This window comes from Elephas maximus, chromosome 18 (assembly GCF_024166365.1).
Source record: "Elephas maximus indicus isolate mEleMax1 chromosome 18, mEleMax1 primary haplotype, whole genome shotgun sequence".
NCBI lineage: Eukaryota > Metazoa > Chordata > Mammalia > Proboscidea > Elephantidae > Elephas > Elephas maximus.
In genome coordinates, this window is record NC_064836.1 from 6499142 (window position 1) to 6520985 (window position 21844).

At 35.4% G+C, this 21844-nt stretch overlaps 1 protein-coding gene across 11 annotated transcripts in view; it reads left to right on the top strand.

Moving 5' to 3' along the window:
• The first annotated feature begins 727 nt into the window (after nucleotides 1-727).
• The window catches only part of PTPRC (protein tyrosine phosphatase receptor type C), a 137409-nt gene continuing 116292 nt past the window's right edge, over nucleotides 728-21844 (top strand). For 4 of the 11 annotated variants that reach the window (XM_049857679.1, XM_049857683.1, XM_049857681.1 and 1 more), the window contains exons 1-2: nucleotides 1041-1151; nucleotides 1233-1348. In XM_049857679.1, the coding sequence (XP_049713636.1) occupies nucleotides 1276-1348 (73 nt within the window). In that variant the 5' untranslated portion in view covers nucleotides 1041-1151; nucleotides 1233-1275. Of the gene's footprint in view, nucleotides 797-1040; nucleotides 1152-1232; nucleotides 1349-18905; nucleotides 19827-21844 lie in introns of those variants that run through there. The other 7 variants (XM_049857682.1, XM_049857688.1, XM_049857690.1 and 4 more) reach the window with 4 other exon arrangements.

A 21844-nucleotide genomic window follows, 5' to 3' on the forward strand; every position in this document is an offset into this window, starting at 1 on the left:
TCTTTTTGTGAGTTTGAATTTTGTTCTTTGTTTTTCTCCTGCTCTGGCCGGGACCCTCTGTTGTGATCCCTGTCAGAGCAGTCAGTGGTGGCAACCAGGTACCACCTGGTTGTGCTGGACTAAGTCTGGTAAGGTTGTGATAGTTGTGGTTCATTATGCAGTGTTATTTTTTAAAAGCAGATAGAGACTACCATGATGATACAAATTCACGTAATTGCATTTCTGATTGCATAATAACTTTTTGCCAGTGAGTATTTTTTTCTTAATTGGTGGACTTACTAAGACTATCAACTGAATCATGAAGAATATTGTATATTAATTTGTTGTCTTATTTATCAAAACAGTTGGGAAAGTATTGCCCCCACTACAAAAAAAAAAAAAAAAGCTTAAATTTTGTAAAACACAGCTCTTCTTTCCCTCATCAACAGCACTAAGAATATCTTGAGCCACAGAAGTATTAATTTTTGAAGCAAGATTTGCTGTAGCAGAAGAGACAGTCTGATTCCATTCCTAGACCCACCAAGGACACCTATGAAAGATCTGGGGCAAACTTGTAAAGCTCTCTGAGAGTGCTTTTGCATAGGAAGTGGATTTGACTTCTAGAACGGTCGTATTGCTAGGTTTTGAATGCCCTAACGGTGAGTGATACTGGTTGCCAACAATAACCGGATAGGTAGTGGCTCATTCGTTCATTCTGACGTTCTCAATGGATCCCACAGAGTATTGCCTACTCGTTCAGTTACTGTATCATCTTTCCAGTCCCATGTAGTTACGTATCTGCTTCATCATCTATTAGGTAAAAATATTATTTAATTACTGTAGGGGGGATCTGATTTAAAAAAGAAAGTTGCAGTGAATATTGTAAAGTAGTATTATTTGGACAGTTTGAAAAACCTGTTTCTTGAGGGGAAAATCTTTTTAAAAGTCTACTAATTTAGTCTAATTACTTGAATTAAGGAAGTAGGAGGCCATTGCACTGCCTTTGAACAACTCTCTTGACTTCCTGCAAAGAGGACCCTTTACAGTATTTTTGGAGAAGTTGGTAAAACTGAATCTGACATCATCACCTCATACATGTAGCCAGCGAGTGGTTTGCTCGTAGGCTGACAGAGGAGGAAATTGCTCCCCGTCTGATAAGACAACAGTCAAGAGTATGCATTTAGTTCTTTTATTTTTGATTCGGTTTTACAGGGAAAAACTTTTACAGAGATAACCATTATTTTGCCTTCCAGAAGGACGCATGCTGTTTCATAAGGGTACGGCTGATTTCCAGATATGACCATGTATTTGTGGCTTAAACTTTTGGCATTTGGTTTTGCCTTTCTGGACATGGGAGTGCTTGTGACAGGTAAGGCGAAGGATATTAATATTTTCTTAATTATTATGATTTTTTTTCCTTTTTGGAGGAACACTGGTTGAAAATAGAAAATATTAAAAAAAAAAAAAAAGTCAGTGTTGGTGGCTGGAAGTGAGGAAGACCAGTTCTGCAAGACCTGGCTTGTTACGTGACAGAACATTTTTTTTCTGTTTTTTAAAAGCATGAATATTAGGGAAAATTGCTACTTAAAAGTAAAGCTTTTTCCCTATGTATATTTGTTTATAAACGGGTCAAAGATATTGCAAAAGCAGCATTAGTTACTTAAGCCCCCACATGACATGAATAGTTGGTTTATGCAACGCTGAGGAATTTTTTAATGACTAAGTAGGTACACTTTTATCTTTTCAACCCAAAATGCATAAGTTATAAAAAAATTTTAAAGTCATAAAATGGCTTTGCTTGCATGTAAACCACTCCCTTTCTTCGGACCAGGAGTTTGCTTCCTCAAAATTTGATTGCTAGTGAAAATATTTTATTGAATAGGTAATTATATGATTGTTCAAAATAATATACTTGGGGTTGTAATGAAATATTAACTTTCTGCAAAGTCTTTCCACAGAACATATTTTAAATCAAGTTTGTAGTTCCTTGTTAAAAACGTTAATAAATTTTTGCTTTAGTAATTCTCGTGGGGCCACCGCCCTTCCTGGGTGATGGGTAAATATCAGAGCTTGAGGAGAGAAAAATATTTAAACTTAAAGAATCATGCAAACATTGTGTTCTACAGGAAAATGTAGCTAGTTGGGCCTTGGGTACCTATGTAAGTTTGAGACCTTTGCACACTTATGGTCTATTTGATGGACATTTCTTGAACAATTTTTTGATTGGATCATGAGTTCAGTTCAGTTGATTATTAAATGGAAATAGTAAATTGATATTTAGTATTTCTCCTTATGACATATCTAAAAACCTTTGTTTTTAGTTGAAAGGATATTAAAAATGGTATTCTTTTAGAAATTCTACACCAGTCACCAGATGGGAAAGAAAAAAAAATGGAAATAGAAAAGAATGATTTTTTAAAATCTTGCTTAAGGGTATTAACTTTGAAATCATTTTTTATACTTCCCACTGCTCTCCGTTTCTCTGAAACACCTCCCGAGCATGTTACATCATCGATGATATTTTAGGTAGCCAAGGAGAGTGGAAAGAAAAGGAGTCTGAAAAATTTTTCCCCCCTGTAAAGGTGGATTAAAAAAAAAAAAACTACATAGAAACAGCCTTTTGTCTTAGTACAGAAAATGTTTATCAAATTGCCATGTAATTATCCTAATCAAAACCCAATTATAAAGAATACTAATTAAATACTAATTTAAATGAGGTCGTATATGTGTATTATCATAAATCAGGGTTGGTTTCCCTTAGAAATTCCCACTCAGGAACTGTTGCAAAACATTTCTACATGAGCATGAAGAAATACTGAAATCTTTTGTAGGCCACACAGCAAATCACCATAAAAAATTTCAACTCAGCGTATTAAAAGTGTTTTTGTCATGAGAAACATCTTTTAATTCATAATCAAAATACAAACATGATAGAATCTAGAAGTCCTTAAGTCAGCTCCCCTGAATAATTTATACAATAGAGAACTGGATACATATACGTAGATTTCTTTTGAAAGGTCGAATTTATCTTTGATTACTCTCATAGATATGGAGAGAAAACTTTCTAAAAGGCATTGAGAGTCTTCCTGAAATATGTCTATTTCTGGAGAACACATGTAAACATATGCACTTGAGTCTGCCATTATTGTTCATTATACTTTTAAGTTCTCAGAGACATGTTATGGTTCAATGCATAATTTGCGAGGTTATTGATGTTTTAAACTATACGTTTTTCTTTATTAGCAATACACGAATTGGATTGTATGTTTTATTTTAATGTGTTACAACTGAATTTAGTATCTACAGAATGTATCAAACTTTAGCATAGCAAAATTTTTGTTGTATACCTAAAGGCTAAAGAAATACAGTCTAAAATAGCGAGAGATAAACATGTGCGTGGTTCAGATGTTTTATTTAATATCTAAAATACAAGTATGTACAAGGTCAAAGTTAAGCTTTGCCATGGCAACAATGCTTGGTTCAGTTTTATGCAAAAATTCACAATCTTCTTACTCTCTGCCCCTTTGCCATGACAACTGGAAACCAAGACATTGTTTAAAATTTCTAAATAAGCCTACGGGACAATGGTGGTTTGGAAAATTCGGCTATGAGTGAGTGTTCCCTGTCTCTTACAAAGGTGTAATGTCAGGTAAATCTATCACTCCAACATAGCAGTTAAGATTCATTTCCTGGAAATAAGTCTTCATTTTTTCCAACTACCTTAAAAAGGAATATCTCGTGCAACAAACACGTACTCTGTCTTGCACATCACCGGCATTCAACAGAAATTATTAATTTGTTAAGTAATCCTCTTAATTTCTAACACTCTACTATTTGGAGATTTTGTGGAGGTGACTGATTATTTGCTGATTTTGGGGGGAAATCCTTTCCTAATTAAAAGCTACCTGTGACTATTATCATTGTTGGAATTTGAAATGCATTTTTGTTGGAAGAAAGGGAAGGTGGGGGTGGGGACTTGCTTGTCCTCTTCCTCTTTTGCTCTTTCTTTAATGATGCATAGGAGCAGAGTGGTTAGCTTAGCTAGGTCTCATCTCTGTTTGGGGCTATTTGATATCCCTTCACCAGTGACAATTAACTAGTAGAGGAATATATATATTTTACACTAGAGATCAAATATATACGTATGTACTCTTTCTCCAAAAAAGCTCTGGCGGTGCAGACGGTGAAGCATTCAGCTGCTAACCAAAAGGTCAGCAGTTCAAACCCACCAAGTGGTTCTTCAGGAGAAAGACCTGGCAATCTGCTTCCATAAAGATTACAGCCAAGAAGATCATATGTGGCAGTTGTACTCTGTCATATGGGGTTGCTATGAGTCAGAATGGACTTGATGGCATTCAACAACAACCTATTGGTTCTCCAAAGTCTGTCTAGCTTTAAGCACTGGAGCTCTATGAGCTTCAGTCCTTGGCCAGGTTTTTTCTTATTCTCTATATTCTGGGTTCCTATTACTACCAACACCTACTATGTATTGATAACCCGGATTCTATATTTCCAGGCTCATCCCTTGGAACTCATCTTCTTTTCTAAATCCAAACAATTTAATACTTCCAATTCCCTATACCTAAAATGTTTATCCCCTTTCTTTATCTCCATTGCTATCACCTTAATTCATGTACTTTTCATCTTTCATTTGGACTATTGTAATAGTTTCCTAATCAATATGAAGTCTCTTCCCTTTCTTTTTATGCTTTGTAGCTTTAAAAGAAATAAAAGGGGGGAAAAAAATCTGATATCTCATTATTGCCTTTGGTATAAGTTCTACAGTCTTGGCAAGAGCATTGGGCCCACCAAAGAGGCAGGCCTGAAGCCTGTGGGGAAAGTTTTTTTTTTTTTTTCTTTTATGATTGACTGAAAGAGAACAAACAAGCAAGAGAGAAACTCAGCACCTGGTTTCTCTACACTTCCTCAAGGCCTTCAAGGCTCTGCACACACCCTGTCTCCTCTCTGATGCCCTCTTCCATCACACTGACCCAAAATTTCCCTACTGAAATTGAACACTTTTTACCACCTTTCTTTGGCATTTTTCACATACTATTTCAATCATCTATTTTTTTGGTATTACTTTTTTTTTTTTTTATTATATTGTTATTATGAAGCTGTCAATGCATTTCCTGTCGTTCTAACCTACATGAAAGTAGAAACTATGTCTTATGCTTTTTTTGTGTGTCTCTTGTACCTAATTTATGACAAAGCACAGAATGAGTAATGAACGTTTTTTGATAAAACTTCAGCTTATGGTGATAGAGGAGAAGGAAGAGAAGGAGGAGAAAAATTCAGAGAGGGAGGCTAGAAAGATGGAAAAATACGAGACCAAAAAAGTAGCCAGACGCAAAGTGGGAGAATGGAAGCAGTAGGACAATTTTATCAAGATTAATTACATTTATTTTGGACCTAGATCTTCACAGGCGTCATCCTCTCGTTTTTAATCTCCTTTTTTCATCTCTTTATTTCACCTCTTGCCTACAATGGTTCTCCTGACTTCCAAAAAATGCATGCTGCAAGAATGTTTTCTCTAAATTTGCCTTGATCTGCTGTTTGCACATTCTTGCTAATGGCATTTGGTGGGTCAGTTTTGTCCTTGATACAGATGCTCACAGAAAGAAAATAAAGAATGGGGATAGCAGTAAAGGAGTCAGGTCCAGTTCTTTGCAAGTGCTGGTTCGGGCACTTATAGCAGTGTTGTGGGGACTGTTCAGCAAGCACATTGGCTGTATTACCATTATGAGCACACAGGAAGTTTGTAGAGAGTCTGGGAATTGTTTCTGACTAATAACGTGATGGAGCCGTGATAATGAATTTCAGTCTGAGTAGGTAAAGAGCCTTGATTTGTAGTCCAGTTGATTAATTCTGTTGGCAAAAACACAGTGTTAATGAGGGCAAGGTTTCATGCTCAGATCCTATGCAAAGTAAGCCAACTTTGCACAGAGTAAGAATTTATCATCACCACAGACCTTTGTTTTTTCCAGTCATCTTATAAATCTATGAGAGTATTTACACGGGGGAAAATAGGAATGGAAATTTAACTTAATCTCAGTTTAAGTTTAATTGCAGTTTAGTCTAAATCACTTTGTCGGTACTAGATACCCAACCCCATTAAAAAAAAACAAAAAACAAAAAACCCAAATTCATTCCTATCAAGTCGATTCCAACTCATTGCCACTCTATACCAGTTGCCTGTTATCAGAGGATTAGTGGTATGACTTTTACATACTCAAAGATAACTCTCTGTAGGGAATGATATAGGGTGAAAAGTAAATAAAATATTACAGGCCATTCATTTAGCACTGATGTAATATCCTTCTTTACGTAATCCACAAATATCTTAAAAATAAAAATTAGGGTAATCATTGGATTTTGTTTATATAGCCCTAACCAATATTTTTTTTTTAACCAATATTTAGATTAAAAAACATGTAATTTTTGTCTAACACCTTTACTTTTAATTGACATTCCTGTTTATGTTCCAATGTGCCACTTCCATTTCAGTCTATCAAAAGAGTCTGGGGAGTGGCTATTATAAGCAGAGCCCTGTGTATTCAGGAATCACAATGAAAACAGGAAAACAAAATGAAACAAAATAAAAACCTTCCTGTCCTTTCAGGCATGACAAGCATAATGCCTGGATTAGTCAAATAAGCAAGCATCTTCCATGACAATTCATGGGACCTTCAATGGATTCATTTCTGAAAAGATAACCAGAAGGGCTTTCAAAGTATTTATTAGATTCTTCACTGAAGACTCAATCTCAAACAAACGTTAATACATTTTATGGTGCTTAGCTATAAAGGGAGGTCCCTGGGTGGCACAGAAGGTTAAGCACTTAACTATTAACCTAAAAGGTTGGTGGTTAGAACCCAACCCAGAGACTCCTCGGAAGAAAGGCCTGGTGGTCTGCTTCGAAAAGGTCATGGCCTTGAAAACCCTTTGGAGCAGTCCTCCTCTGCACACGTGGGGTTGCCAGGAGTCCTAACTGACGTGACAGCAACCAACAACGACAACTAAACAGTGTTTAAAGTTTAAGCATTTTTTTTCCTGCTGAAAATGAGACAATAAATGTTGGAAGTGAAAAGTCGCTGTACTGAAATTTACTTTCTCCTAAATAAATTACATTTGTGATAAAGTTATAGCTGCATTTTAATTATACCCAGGTGAAAATGTTCACCACTGAGATATTGAGAAAGTTGCTTCCAACCCAAAGTATGAGCAACTGGAAGAAAATCATGGCCCCTCCAAAAAAGCAATCTGCTGATGCTGAGTAGAAGGCAGGAGCTGAGGGCGAGCCAGCACCCCACTCACATATATTAGCGCAGAAACAATGGGTAAAGCCAACTCAATAGAAATCACTGATAGTCAAGAAGAAACTCTATATTGTGTAATTAGAAAACATAATTCTCCTGATATTCAAGAAAATAGCTTAGAGAAAACCATATAAATTAACAATGATGCTAATAGATGATATCATGACAATACTGTGTGGCCACTACCTTTCAAGATAGCTCCACTTAAGGAAAAAACAAAGACAATAATTTGTTTATTGATATATGTATATCTGTGTATGCATATATATATATTTATAAATAAGTTAAGAATCCATAAGAAATGAGGCAGAAGCGGTTCTTAGTTGGGAAATACCACTGTTTGGGGTGAGAAATATTTTGGAAATGTTATCCTATGAATTATGCAATCTTGATCCAAGTCATTTTGCATGAGACACAGTTTCCTAATCAACAGAGTATTATTGTCAGTAATAAACATGAGAATGTGAAAGTGCTTTGAAACCTATGAGAAACTCCGCAAAGTTTTAAATTTCATTTATACCACTCCATGAAGTCACAGCCCATAGCTTCTTACCATTGAAATGTGATTCTCAACCACATCTCTTCCCTTCAGAGACTCTGTTAGGTGATACAGGGATTGATTAAGGTTTTATGGCAGAGAAGTATACCCTTATAGGCCTTTGAATCCATTTAACTCCGCATCCTCTACTTTAGGGATTTTCAGGCTACTCTGGATACCAACTTCAAAATCATTTGTAAATCCACCCCCTTCTGTAATTCCTGTCTAGAAGTTCTAATTAACAGCCTTCTCTTCCTACTGTGTCCATACCTACCAGCACCAGGATAATCTCTATAAAAGGCAAAACTCACCTTTGTACATCCCTCCTTTGATGGCTCCCTCTGCGGTAGAGAATATTCTGATCCCATGGTTTTGATTCCAAGGATATTTTGACTCAATTATTACAAAAACAAACTTTTAATTAGAATATACCAACATTTATGAATTTTCCTTGGGGATTAATGTAACAGGACAAACTACGTCAAGCCAATTTCATCCTCTGAGCATTTTTATTATATAGTCTAAATAAATCATTACCAACTTTTCCATTTTACTTTACTGAGCTAATCTTCAACAACATCCATTTTCATTTAAGTTTTGCAATTATTTTATTAGATTCATGAATCAATTTTTATTTACATCAGATTTTACTGCTTATAGCTTTCAGCTTTAAAAATTTCCCTTTGTGGTCTTTATTTTTCTGTTATTTCCCTTCTGAAGTAGTACAGATCTATCTTTTTCAAAAACTTTTTAATTCTTTTATCAAATTGTAACCAGAAGAAGCATATCCTGTATATAGTTTTGGACGTTGCCAGTATTATTTTCTTGCATTTCCATGTTACGTATAATGTAAGTCTTTAGTTGGTATTTAACTTATGTCAAATTTTATATTGGCAGCATTAGCTATTTTCAAATTTACATCATGTCAATAATTTCTATTAGTAACATTTATTCTGAAATTGAAAGCACTTTCAGCCACATTCATTTTGAGGTTTTTGAGACTGAGAATTTTAATTATATATTTCAGGTAGCCAATGGGAAATTTAAAAACAATTCTTGCATTGCTGGGTAGCCTAGAATTGCTATGCTTTAATTTCTTAGCCATTTGCGTGTTCTTCCAATTAGCTTACACACTTTGTGCCAATTTCCTATTCATTAGTACAGCAAAAAGTAAAGAGCGCATTAAGTATAAAATGTTCTCAATGTAAAATGATGGGTGGGGTCAAGATAAGGGGTCTAATTCTCTGACTTTGGTCTCTGCGCATTGAAGAAACATAAAAGCTACTGGAAAATAAAATTTACTAGCATGGCACACAATTTAATCCCTCCAGATTTCTCTAGCTGTATCTTCAGCCACATTGGGACACATACTATATATTCTTCTTGTAACTTGCATTTCCCTAAAAATATATTATTTTCCTATCTCCAAACTTTTGGCCATGCCGTTTTTTCTTCCTTCCACACCTTTTCTCAATTGGGAAAATGGCAATTGTTTTCAAATTTTAATTCAGAGGCTACTTCCTCTGGGCAGCCCACCTGCACATCACCTGCCCTCCCACCCCTTTTACACCTGGATGGGCGTTCTTCCTGGACAATCCTATGACTTCTCTTTGTCTGCTCTTCGTGGTAGTAGCTGAGCTCTTGGGGGTTACCACTGGGTCTCTACTTCTACATCAGTGCTTGCGAGTGCTCAGTAAATGTTTGCTGAATGAACAGATGGTCTGTTAGTGCAGCCTGACCCTGCATATAGAAAGCATTGGACTTAACTCATCAAAACAGTTTTTATTCTATCTTTTTTTATTCTTGTTATTTAAGTGAATTATTTATGGCAAAATGTTCTACATGATAGAAAATTTGGAAAATTCCAGTAAAGGGAAGAAAGAAGAAAATTGTTTAGGGTTCTTGCTATCCATTCTCTCTATCCCTCTCTCAATTAAATGCTGTCACAAAATTATACATCCTAATTTTTTTCAAAGTAAACCTGGATTATTCTAGGCAGTTTGTGAAATATAGAATTGACTAAAGGGGAAAACAAAAATTTCACAGATTTCCAGTACCCAAGACCTAGAGACTTCCTGTGTATTTCATCTCCCCAGGTCAGTCAAGTTTACTTATTTATTCGTTATTTATTAATTCCTTTGATGAACAAATATTTTACTAGTCTTTTAGTTTTTTTTGACCCTGTACTGTGGGCTGGGAATACCATATCCTGTGCCTGTCCTTATGAAGTCTATAATCTTACTGGGGCAGTAGCTGCTTAGAGATAGGGTTTTAGCTCTCCCCAAATATCTATCAGTACCCCAAAGCTTCACCCGCCAAAGTGATATGCCTGACTGCAGATAACTGTTGGTTTTTCTAAATCTTTTGTTCAGTATAAATTTAAAAGATCACTATTTTTAATCTATAACATATACACTTTTGAATGATGCAAAAAAAATTTTTTTGAATATACTGATTGATACTTATGTATGACTTAGAGATATATAACAACTAAGAAAAAATAAGTGAAGTGGATAAACCAGTTAGAGTTTTGGCTATGAGTATAGATGATGATATGAGGGAAGAAGATAAAAAAGAAAACGGTCAGAGAGGTAATAAAAGTAAAAACCATATTCTCACAAGACTGCCTGCAGTCCCTGATTCCAACCAGATTTCTTCCGTTCCACAAGGCTTCTCAGCTGTCAAGGTTCTGGAGCTATGACTGAATTGTATAGATTATTAAATAACTCCTAAAGGAAGGCTATAGACTAGAAGAGGGACTAGCCAATAGTCCTGATCCTTCTTTGCTTGTTTATTTTGTGATTTATTCTGGAAAAAAACAAGAAAACAAGATTTATTTGGTGAGAAATGTTAACACACACAGACATACATACCAAACAAGCGAACCCTTGACTTTTTATAGTGGCCTTTTAGACTAGAATACAGGCTGCTAGATTTTCTGTTTGCACGGAGTTTAAGAGATTTTTAAGCCATAAATGAAGTAAAAAAAAAGCAATTCAAAACCAGTGCCAAGCATTTGTAAATACTCATTGATTAATGATTGATTTATGTGATGCTTATACAACCCAACACAAAACACCCTGTGACTTTCACCAGTTATTACTGCATGCTGGCCTTCATGGTGCAGCTAAAAAAAAATCACTAAATTGGCTACTGGCACTCTATGTCTAAAATATTTACTTTAAATATTCCATAGTATTCAATTCATATCCAAAAGTAATGATAAACATTTAAATAAAGACCAACTCAGAACTTAATGCTGCAACATTTTCTCAAAATTCTTTCCTCTTATTCTAAGGTAATGTTTATGTACGCACATGAAGGAGAGACTGCATGCAATGTTCTTAACAACTTTTACCCTCCAAGGCCTTTCCTGTAAGATAATAATGAATCATTGATTTCTACTACATTAAATATTTCGCACTGTCTTATGTTACAACCTAATTTAAATTTTATACCAATAGAACATACAAACTGATACTGCCTTCCATTTTTATTAAAAAAAAAAAAATGAGAAAAATAAACATCGCTGCCTCAGGTTGTCTTGTAATTTTCCCAAAGCCATCATCTAATAAAGAATGAGGGGCTGAGGGTGAGAACTGAATTTCAACCTGTGTTTATTTCATTGTGGAGTTCCTGGGAAGTGTAAACAATTAATGTGCTGAGCTGCTAACTGTAAGGTTGGAGGTTTGAGTTCACCTAGAGGCACCTCAAAAGAAAGGTCTGGCAATCTACTTTAAAAAAATCTGACTTCAAAAACCCTGTAGAGCACAGTTCTATTCTGACACATCTGAGGTTGCTTAAGTTGAAATGGAGTTGATGGCAGCTTGTTTGCTTTCCTGATTTTAGGTCTGTTCTTTTTTCCACTGGGTTATTCAGCTTCCTTAGTGGTCAGTTTAATATCCTGATAACTGAGGACATAACTACATAATGGTGGACAAATATACCAGCACTGAAAGGTAGTTGGTAGTTTCTCAGAGGCCGTTTGTGTAGAATGTACATTTAAGCCTTATCCATCTGATTTAGCTACTTACATGAACTGTCGTACGCTGAGCCATTTTCATTGCTTAAAAAAACCCAAAAAAGAAACCTGTTGCTGTTGAGTTAATTCCAACTCATAGCGACCCTATAGGACAGAGTAGAACCGCCCCATAGAGTTTCCAAGGAGCACCTGGTGGGTTTGAAATGCCGACCTTTTGGTTAGCAGTCATACCACTTAACCACTATGCCGTCTTTAGCAAGATCCAATTCAGCTTATCAAAATCAAAATAAAAAATACATCTTTTATTAATTTGTCTTTACTATGAATGCTGATTAAAACTGATGTGTTGTAATTATCTTGAAAAGCAGATTAACGAAGTACGGGGCTTCATCTACCTTAGCTGAGTGATATGATGGAAAGGATGGATTTTCCCTCACCTAATTTGTTTTTTGATATTACATGAAGTGAAAGCCATTGAATAATTCACTAAAGTATCTAGATTTTTGTTTTTGAAGTACAAGGGAAGTAACTTGACCTTTGTTAAACACTTTGATCATGGAAAACACACAAGGTTCTCATTTTATTCCAGGAAGTATAGATACCAGATAGTCTTTTCATAGTCATTCTAGAGGGATGTTAAATGAATCAAGTAGGCTATTTTATGGTCTACCGTTCCACAGATAAATTGTCTATGATTTCAGGGAAATTAAAGAAAAATATGTTTATTGTTTGGTTAATATCATAAATGTGGACTGCCGATGAAATAACTTAGGCCAGATATTCCACTTTGACTTTTTTAGAGACATAGATTTCCAAGCATCCTTTTGGTTTTTAAAATAAGAACTTAGCTTATGTCTGAAAAATCCTAAGTATTTCTACACTTCAGTGATTCACATTTTTATTTTTTGAATTTACTTATTGATACCTTAGGTATGACCAGATACGTAATGGCTAAGGAAAAATAAGTGAAACAGAAGATGCTGATTTGGAGTTTGACTATGAGTGGGGATAAAAAACAAAAACAAAAACAAAGAGAGTCAGGGAGCTGATGAAAGTAATTTCAATATGTAAGCAATATTAGAAATTTTGGAACCAGCCAAGCTCTACTTTTAAAGTACTTAAGAAGTTAGTCTGAAATCTTGCCTTGATTCCATTATGAGCTTGTCAATCATGAAACATGAAGAAATGTTTCATAAACCTCCATTTTTCTCTTATGTAAAGGGGAATAGATAATAATAGTAGCTATGTTTGTTGTTTATGTGACAGGGTGCTTGTAAGGATTAAATGAGATAATTTACTCATCAATTCAATAATTATTTATGGAACACTTACTATGTGCCTATTCATGGGCTTAAAAAAAAAATTAGGTCTGAAGCTTATATACTAGTATGGAGAGTTAACAAAGAAGGAAACAAATAAATAAATGAGAAAATTTCCGATATCTATAAGTGCTTTTTTTTTTATAAGTGCTATGAAGAAAATTGAACAGTTTCATATAATAGAGACAGGTCAGACTCGGGGGTAGATGCCCCTTTAGACAGTGACTAAGAGAGGCCTCTTTGAAGAAGTGTCGTTGAGCTACTTACTGGTTGAAGAGAATGTGAAGAGTCATGTAAAGAGGGACAGGCCTTTGGCCCTTTGTAAAGGCTCTGTGGCAAAAACAGATTAGAGGGTTGGAGACACAGAAAGGAAACCAGATGCCCGCAGCATGGTGTGCAAGAGGCTGAGTGGTATGTAGTAAGGCTGGAGAGATAAGCAGGAGGCCTTAAAGGAAATTGAAGGAATTTGGATTTCACCCTAAATGCAATGTGAAGAAGCTACTTGGAATTTTAAAGTAAAGAATGGCTTAATCTTACCTACACTCTAAAGAGACTACTTTGGGCTGCCTTGAGAATAGATTAGAAGAGAGTAAAGCTTGGAGACCAGGTAGAAAGTGCTAGAATTGGTGGGAGGAGAAAGTAATGGTAATATGGACCAAGTGTTGGCAGTGGAGATGGAGAGAAAGAATAGATTTATATGGAATCAAGAAAAGTTGCCGTATGAAAGGGACAAAGAGGGTAGAGAGAAACACTTGTTTTTTTTTTTTTTTTTTTACCCGTGAGCACCTGGATGGGAAAGACCTAAGTTGGTACTACTCATTGGTTTTGGTGGATAACGATAACCTGTTTTGTCCATATTAAGGTCTGCATTCTAATTAGACATCCAAGTAGAGCTGTCAACAGATCAGTTGGAAGTAAGAGTCTGGAGCTCATTGGAAACATCTCAACTGGAGACAAACATTTGAGAATCACTGTGCAGAGATAGAATTTCACCTGAGGGACTGAATGTGATGCGTAAGGGGAATGTTTAGATGGAGAAAGTAGAAGACCTAAGTTTGAGCCCCGAGGCTCTCCCTATTTGGAGGTCTGTGGGGAGGAGGAACCAGAAAAAAGAAACTGAGAAGGGATGGCCAATGAGGAAAAATAGAAAAATATTTTTGCTTTGGGTGTTGACATAGAGAGTTGATGAAGGTAAAGAGGTTGGTGTAGTTGCTGGCACATGATGAGAATTCAACAAATTCCATATCAAAATCCAAATTAATGTCTCCTCTGAAAAGGTTGAACAGGATTGGGACCATCCTAACTTTTGTCATATATCTCTAGTAATTTAAATATTGTTACAAAAGTAATTGTGAAGGAATTTATAAGTATACTTGGAAGAAGTTAATATTATCACCTAACATATTCCTTGCTAAAAACCCCCAGCAAAAAAAATGCTAGCTTATTCCTTGCTAGCTTTGCTATTAAAACACGCAAGAATGGTGTAACGTAACAGTATTTGTTGTTCGTGGTTTTTAAACTGTGTAAAATACATAAAGAGACTAATGAATTAGAAATTTAAGTGGAAATGTTTTGGAAAAGTAATGCACTGTTGAATCAATTAGTGGCATATGTTTAGTTTTGATACATACTGACGAAAGTATTTAAAGATAATATTTAAGCCAATACCAGGCTAGGCTGGGAAGTTTGTTGAGAGCTAATTGCATACATGAAAAACTTACTTCTAAATCAAATTTTAGATCTTATATTTCTTTAAGAAATTTGAAAATGTGTGGGTTATTAGGCAGACACATTCAAGTTGGAACTTAATATCCTTGATATTTTTATAGCATACAAATGGAGATTTATCGTTTCGTGTGCCTATCTATTTAATATTTTATTTTCAGATTTGGCAGGACCTTATTTTTTTTTTTTGAGATAGATTTCTTTAGAGCAATTTTTTTTTTTTTTTTTTTTTTTAACTTACTGGTGGTTACTGACTTACTGCTTACCAGGTACCTGGCAGTATTCTCAATATTTCCCAAATGTTATTTCATTAAACTTAAATATACAGATCATTCTGAAGTCAGCTTCTACTTCCTTTTCTTCCCCAGAAGGAAATATCCTTATTAATGTTTCCAGATATTTATCACACACTTTACTGATGATCATGTCCTAAAAGGGAATACTTAAATTTGAATTTAATTTTCCTTGTTCTAATTTTAAGTATGAAAATTGAGAAAGAAGGGGCTCAGGAAAGGGAAGTCACATTTACTGAGCACCTCCTACTTGCTAAGCTCTCTACAAGATGCTTTCTGTACTCTGTGCCATTCGATCTTAGGTTTGTTTCTACATTTTGTTTCTAATTCTTCAGAGAATTACATTAACCTACAGACAGTCTTTGGACACTAGGCCTAATAGGAGAAAGCAATTATTACCTGTAAACTAAAAGAGCCATCTCTCTAAATATTATTGATGATTATTTTGTATGACAGTGTTTTGCTTAAGTTGAAAAGTGAGCACATCGCATGTTTTGGCAGTTTACTATTATATCAAAAACAAAATCATATTGAAAAGGTTCAGCACAGGAGGAAGTTGTGCAGCTTTCTCTTCCTGCCTGCTGAAGTTTCATATGAATAAAAGTAGCAACTGAAGCACATCTGTTTAAAAAGAATAAGCAAGAGAGACAGCGAGTGAGAGACAGAAGTGCGCGCCAATTTAATGCACACAGTGTATTATGTATTAGAGTGTGAGAAATAGACGAGAAAGCATGTAGCCACTATCATCTGTGAATCCGAAAGCAAAGTTTGCTGTAGTGCAGAAAAAATCTAGTTGTACATAAGTAGAAGGAGACAAAGGACTGGCAAACCTAACTAGTCCCTTCTGATAAGTGTTAACTCAATTATAAAGCTAATATGGCTTTTCTCCCCATTGTTTCAAGGATAAAAGGTTGACTGAAGGAAATAACCTTTCGTCTGAATGAAAAAGGAATCGGCACCATGTAAATTGAAAAGATGCAATGCTTTCTTAATGCTTTCTTCTCTCTCAAGGGCAACGTTAGAACAGATGGAACCCAGGAGGACCTCTAGAGTTCAAGAAAGGAGGGATTCCCACATGGAGAAAGAGTAAAGATATTTCCAGGGTGACCTACAACAGAAAATCACCAAAGCCTTTGACATAAAAGATTTTCCCTTTTCTAAGATTAGGCTGCGGTGTTATGCTGAGGGCAGCTAGAAGGCAAGGATGAAAGAACGGCTGGGGAATGGCTAGCGAGAGATCAAAGACAAATAGAACCTCAAAATCCTGGAAGTGGAACAAGTCAGATACAATATAAGGAGCACTTCAAAGACAGGGAAACAAGAACAATAAAAATACCGTTAGTTGTCAAATGTCAAATTTGTGCCAATTTTGTCACATTCTATCTTTCAGGTGCACGGCAAAACTAAAGACATTTTACATTAACATCAGTTTAGCTATACACATTTTCCCAATCTACTTTAGTTAGTCAATTTTGGAAAAAAAAAATGCATTATTCTCGAAGAATCCAAAATGAGTTTTTTGTTATTTTTCATTGAATGCATTTTCTTAAATTCTTTTTTATATTTGGATTTCCAAGTGTAGGGTGGTTATAGAAAACGAATGTGATGGTCCTTCATAAAGTGTAATGAGATGGAATAATATATGGGATTATTACATTGATTAAGCATTTGGAAAACCATAAAGGAGTACAGACATTTTATTATTACTATTATAATTAGCTTCTCTTTTGGGTTTTTACTTTATACTTGGAAATGTAAATTGAAATCTTGATTTAAAAAACAAAAGAAATGGTTCATATATTAATGTACAAATCAAAATGCAGACACATGGAATGTTCACTCGCAACATTCATTCTTATTTTGTAATTAATCTGTTTTATACACATCTGTACTTGCTAAAGAAAAATAGACTAAGGAAAAAAAAAAATCAGTGCACTCCACAAAGCCATGATTTGGTGGAATCTTTGCTCTGGGCTTATATTTTGTCAGGATATGAGTGAAAATTTTATTATGGATCTATCTTTTTGCTAAAAAATAACCTTAAATTTTAAATCAAAATATTTACATAGAGGTATTCCTTGAAAAAAAAAATAGTTTCCTGCTATTTTAATTCATCTATTATCTCATTCCATGTTTAACATAGGAAATACTAATCTAAAACAAAGTAAAACATAATTTATTTTTAAAAAATCCATTTTGGCTTTCCTTGTCTCAGAAGTAACATGTCTTAAGCATATCAGATACCACAACTTGACTTTCACTCCAGGCCTCCATTTTATGGACTAAACATCTGGATTTGATGGGCAAGAAAATATTTCCTTCTTTAGCTTTTCTAATAATCCCTTCTTAAAGATATGAATGCTTCATGTTTGTTAATAAAATGACACGACTTTCATAAAAAAAACAAAAAAACCCATATCTACTGTTTTACCACACAATGAATTATGGAATTTTCAATGGCTTTTTTAAAAAATTAATACACTTTAAATTCTTTATAACAGCTACTCTAAGAACTCTCTAAAAAAATTAATGCCACAGATGTTTTCCTTTCGAGTGTTAATTGATTGAAGGTTTATCAAAATGTTGTTAAAATGTCCAGAGGTTAACACTAATGAGACACATGGGTCAGATTAAAATTCTTTTTGTGTAAAATAAAATAAAATGAAAGCTTATTTTCCTCTGATTGTGAAGAAATTAGTTAATGGAGTGAAACAACCATCTGATGTCTAGATTTCATTCTCTCGCTTTATAATGAACGGGAATTTAAAATGAGGACCTAAGGATTATATGGTATTCGAAAGTTTATGCTCACAGGTTACAATGACTAGTTTTGCTTTTAGTGAAGGAAGGACAGCTATACCTTTCCTCTTTTTATCTGTCATCCTATTTTACAATTATAGCAATTAATCTGCTGAACTCCTCCATCTACAAAATATAACACATAACAGGAAATTTTGTTCTGTCCCTCCCCAACACACTTCAGTTGTTCCTTTCCCCATTTTAAGTGCCTCTCATTGTATGACCATAATATGCTTTGTAATTTGAAAAAGCGTGAAGGAAAGTTTCTTAAATTTCAGATGGGTATTTATGTAACAATTGTATCTTAAAAGAGAAGGTTTAAATAGTTTGCAGAAAAGAATGAGTATTACACTGAAAGTTTTAAACTCTGACAAAACTTTCTTGTCTACAGTTATTGAGGATGAATTACAGCTCTATGACTACTTGGAGAAACTTTTATCTCAGGGAATGCATCCCCAGGCTCTATCTGTGAAATCAATTCAATGAATTTAGTAACGATACTTCGCTGTTTACTTGGTTGATTTTTCTCTTCCTTTTAAAGTCTTGATATTGTATGGACACAGTCGAAATAAATATGTACAAGCTAGAAAAGAACCTGAATAACTCATTTTCCCATTGAAACAGTAGACAATGGGGACACTTTTTATTCATGTTATTTTATTTTTTTAAATGATATTTGAATTTTATTATGTTCTTCACTATATACTGAGAGCTGAGTATTGTTAAGATACTGAGGTGCTTTTTTTTTTTGGAATTAGCACTATTTTCTGCTTTTATTAGGGCCAGGATTTTTGGAGAAAATGTTTAAAAAAAAAAAGAGAGGAGGAAATTTGTAGACTACTACAATGTACGGCATCATTATTTACACAAAAATACAGTTTCAGAGAATAACAAAAACTGGAAAATAATCTATTTCAACTCATCTAGTTTACAAATGGAAAAAAAAAAACACAAAAACCATGAGACTTGTCCTGTGTTATACTAGGAGTACCTGAGTACGCAAACAGTTAATGTGTTTGGCTGCTAACCCAAAGGTTGGTGGTTCAAGCCCTCCGCGGCGTGCCTTGGAAGAAAGGCTTGGAAATCTACTTACGAATAATCAGCCACTGAAAACTCTTGGAGGACAGTTCTATTCTAACACAAATGGGGAAGCCAAGAGTCAGGATGGAATTGATGGCAACTGGTGTGTGAGGCTAAGAGTGAGGAGACTTGGTCCAGACTTGCTTCAATGTGTCACGGGGTATTTATCAATTTGCCCGGTGTAATGAAATGAGTACTGGATTAAGAATCAGGGACTAGGTTTGAATCTCAACTCTATTACAATTTTCTTTTTATTAGACTTAGGTTCTGATGTATGGTGTTAAGTAAGTTACTTAACTTTTTTAAGCCTCAGTTAGTTCCTTTTTCAGTGAAATGAAGCCCTTAGTCTAGGGTTTCTCAACCTCAGCATGACTGACATTTGTGGCTGGGTAACTGGGCTGTCCTGTGGCCTGTAGCAGCTCCTCCCCCAGCTCTTTGTGACAACTAAAATATCTGCTGGCATTGCCAAAGTTCCCCTTGGCTCAAGATTCTTCACTCCCACCTTTCTTTGAGAAAAATTGGTTTAGTAGAAATGATTTCTTCAGGGCGTCCTTAGCAGTAACATTGTGCTTTTCTAAACTACATGCTCGACTCTTAGATGGTGCATCAGAAAGCACACACAAAACAGTACTCACCACGAAGGTCTGTAGGGTGCTACATACAGTGACCGATGAGGTGTTTATTATTTTGAGAAACTTACATAAAAGATAAATATTCCCAGGGAGAAAATCTTATACAGTGAAACCTGTGACAGCTGGACCTCCATGGGACTGCCTCGTTTTTCCTGGTCACGTAAGTTTGCCACCTATGACAGGGTGCAGTCTTACCACTTTTCCATCGCTAGTTTAAAGAAAAATATCTGAGTTTTCCTTCTCTGACAGGATTCTGCTTTAGACAGGTTCCCACTTTCACAGATTTTATTGTAGTAACAATAATGAAGTATTAACTATTAGAAAATCCATTGTTGTTGAGTTGATTCTGACTCATAGTGACTCTATAGGATACAGTAGAACTGCCCCATAGGGTTTCCAAGGAGGGGCTGGTGGACTCGAACTGCCGACCTTTTGGTTGGCAGCCAGTAGCTCTTAACCACCAAATGGACAGAATTTTTTTTTTTTTTTTTTGATGTAAGAATTATTTATGTACTTACCAGTTATTCCAAAAGGTACAATGGCTACTTTGGTCATTGTTTCAGAAATTAATAAGAGCTTGTTTCAAATCATGTGAGCTCACTGTCATGTTTCTTTCCATGGCCATTTCAACTGTGAAGGGCACTTGTGTTCAGTAAAATTTACTAGGAATAGCATTAAATGTGTCATAGTGAAAAGGGTCACAGATATATTTTCATGTTTGCACATGGAAGGAATAGATATTTACCCATCCTACCCACTGCAGGCCAGTCTATTCCAACTCATAGAGACTCTATAGGACAGAGTAGAACTGCCTTACAGTTTCCAAGGGGCACCTGCTGGATTCAAACTGCCAACGTTTTGGTTAGCAGCCATAGCTCTTAACCATCTATTGTCCTCATTTCTCTCTTTTTTTTTTAAGCTAAAAAGTACTGGTTTAGTTTCTTTCCTGTTGCCACCCTATTCTCTTTCTTTGGATCCAGATACTTGCCCGTGGGCAATGAGGGCCTAATACAGGGACAGCACAGTGTGAAGGGTGTCCCTGGGAGGTGCAAATGGTTAGGCACTAAGCTGTTCATTGGCAGGCTGGTGGTTTCACTCCTAGGCACCTTGGAAGAAAGTCCTGATGATCTACTTCCGAAAACCCTATGCCGCTGAGCTCCACTCAAACACACATGGGGCCTCCACAAGCTGGAATAGTTTTGATGGCAACGGGTGTTTTTATACTATGCCTGAGCTCCTAGAGGACATTGGAGACATTTTCTGGCAACTGATGCCAGAGCTAGCGTAATGCAGTCCTGGCACACTGCAGGCTTACTTCACTTGTCATGTATTGCTGCAAGTTCCCTGTGGACCTTTACTGCCTTGTGGTTTTATGAGTGCACGTCAGGGGCATGGGGTGGGGTAGGGGACAGGGAAAATTTAGTGGCTATAAAATGGGAGCTGAGAGCCATAGCTGCTCAAATAGGTTGGTTATGTTTGGCCAGATGAAGATAAAAATTGAGGCAGCCACATCCTGTGACTAGCAATTGTTAAGTAGGCAGCCTTCTCTCAGGGAGTAATAGTAAAATATGTTAGTTAAGAAAATAAAGTGACTAAAGGGCTAAAAATAAATAAGTGGCTAAAAATCATTTTTGTATAAAATGGAAGATCTATTTCTTGATGTACAGAATATTTTAACTCTATCATATGATGGAATTAAGAACTTTTTACACATATTTTATATGTATGTATATGCATCTAGGTTAAATAGCCAGTTTTATCTTTTTCTGGTAAAGAAAAAGAGTTTTTTTGTTTATAAAGTTTATATCAAAATCCAAAAGCATTTGGCTAATAGAGCAGAGAAAATTAGCTGTGGGTTTTTGCTAATCACAATGTGAACAATCAATCTCTCAGAAAATTAGGTTTTTCTGAGTTTGCTAGTCGACAAGGTGTCCACGGAGAATAGAAGATTTTGTGACACTGAGTACTGTCACCAGATACCCGGGGCTTCAGGCTTTTTCAATTAAAGAAAGGCAATGTTTATAAACCACAATGTTTTCTCTATTTTGACTGGACTCAAATGGAGGTTTTATTTCTCCCTCAGCTAAGATAAAAGATGTTATGTGTTAAAATAAGCCATTTTTTTCATTTTAAATAAAAATAGATTCATGACAAATATTCACTAAAATCTCAAGCAAA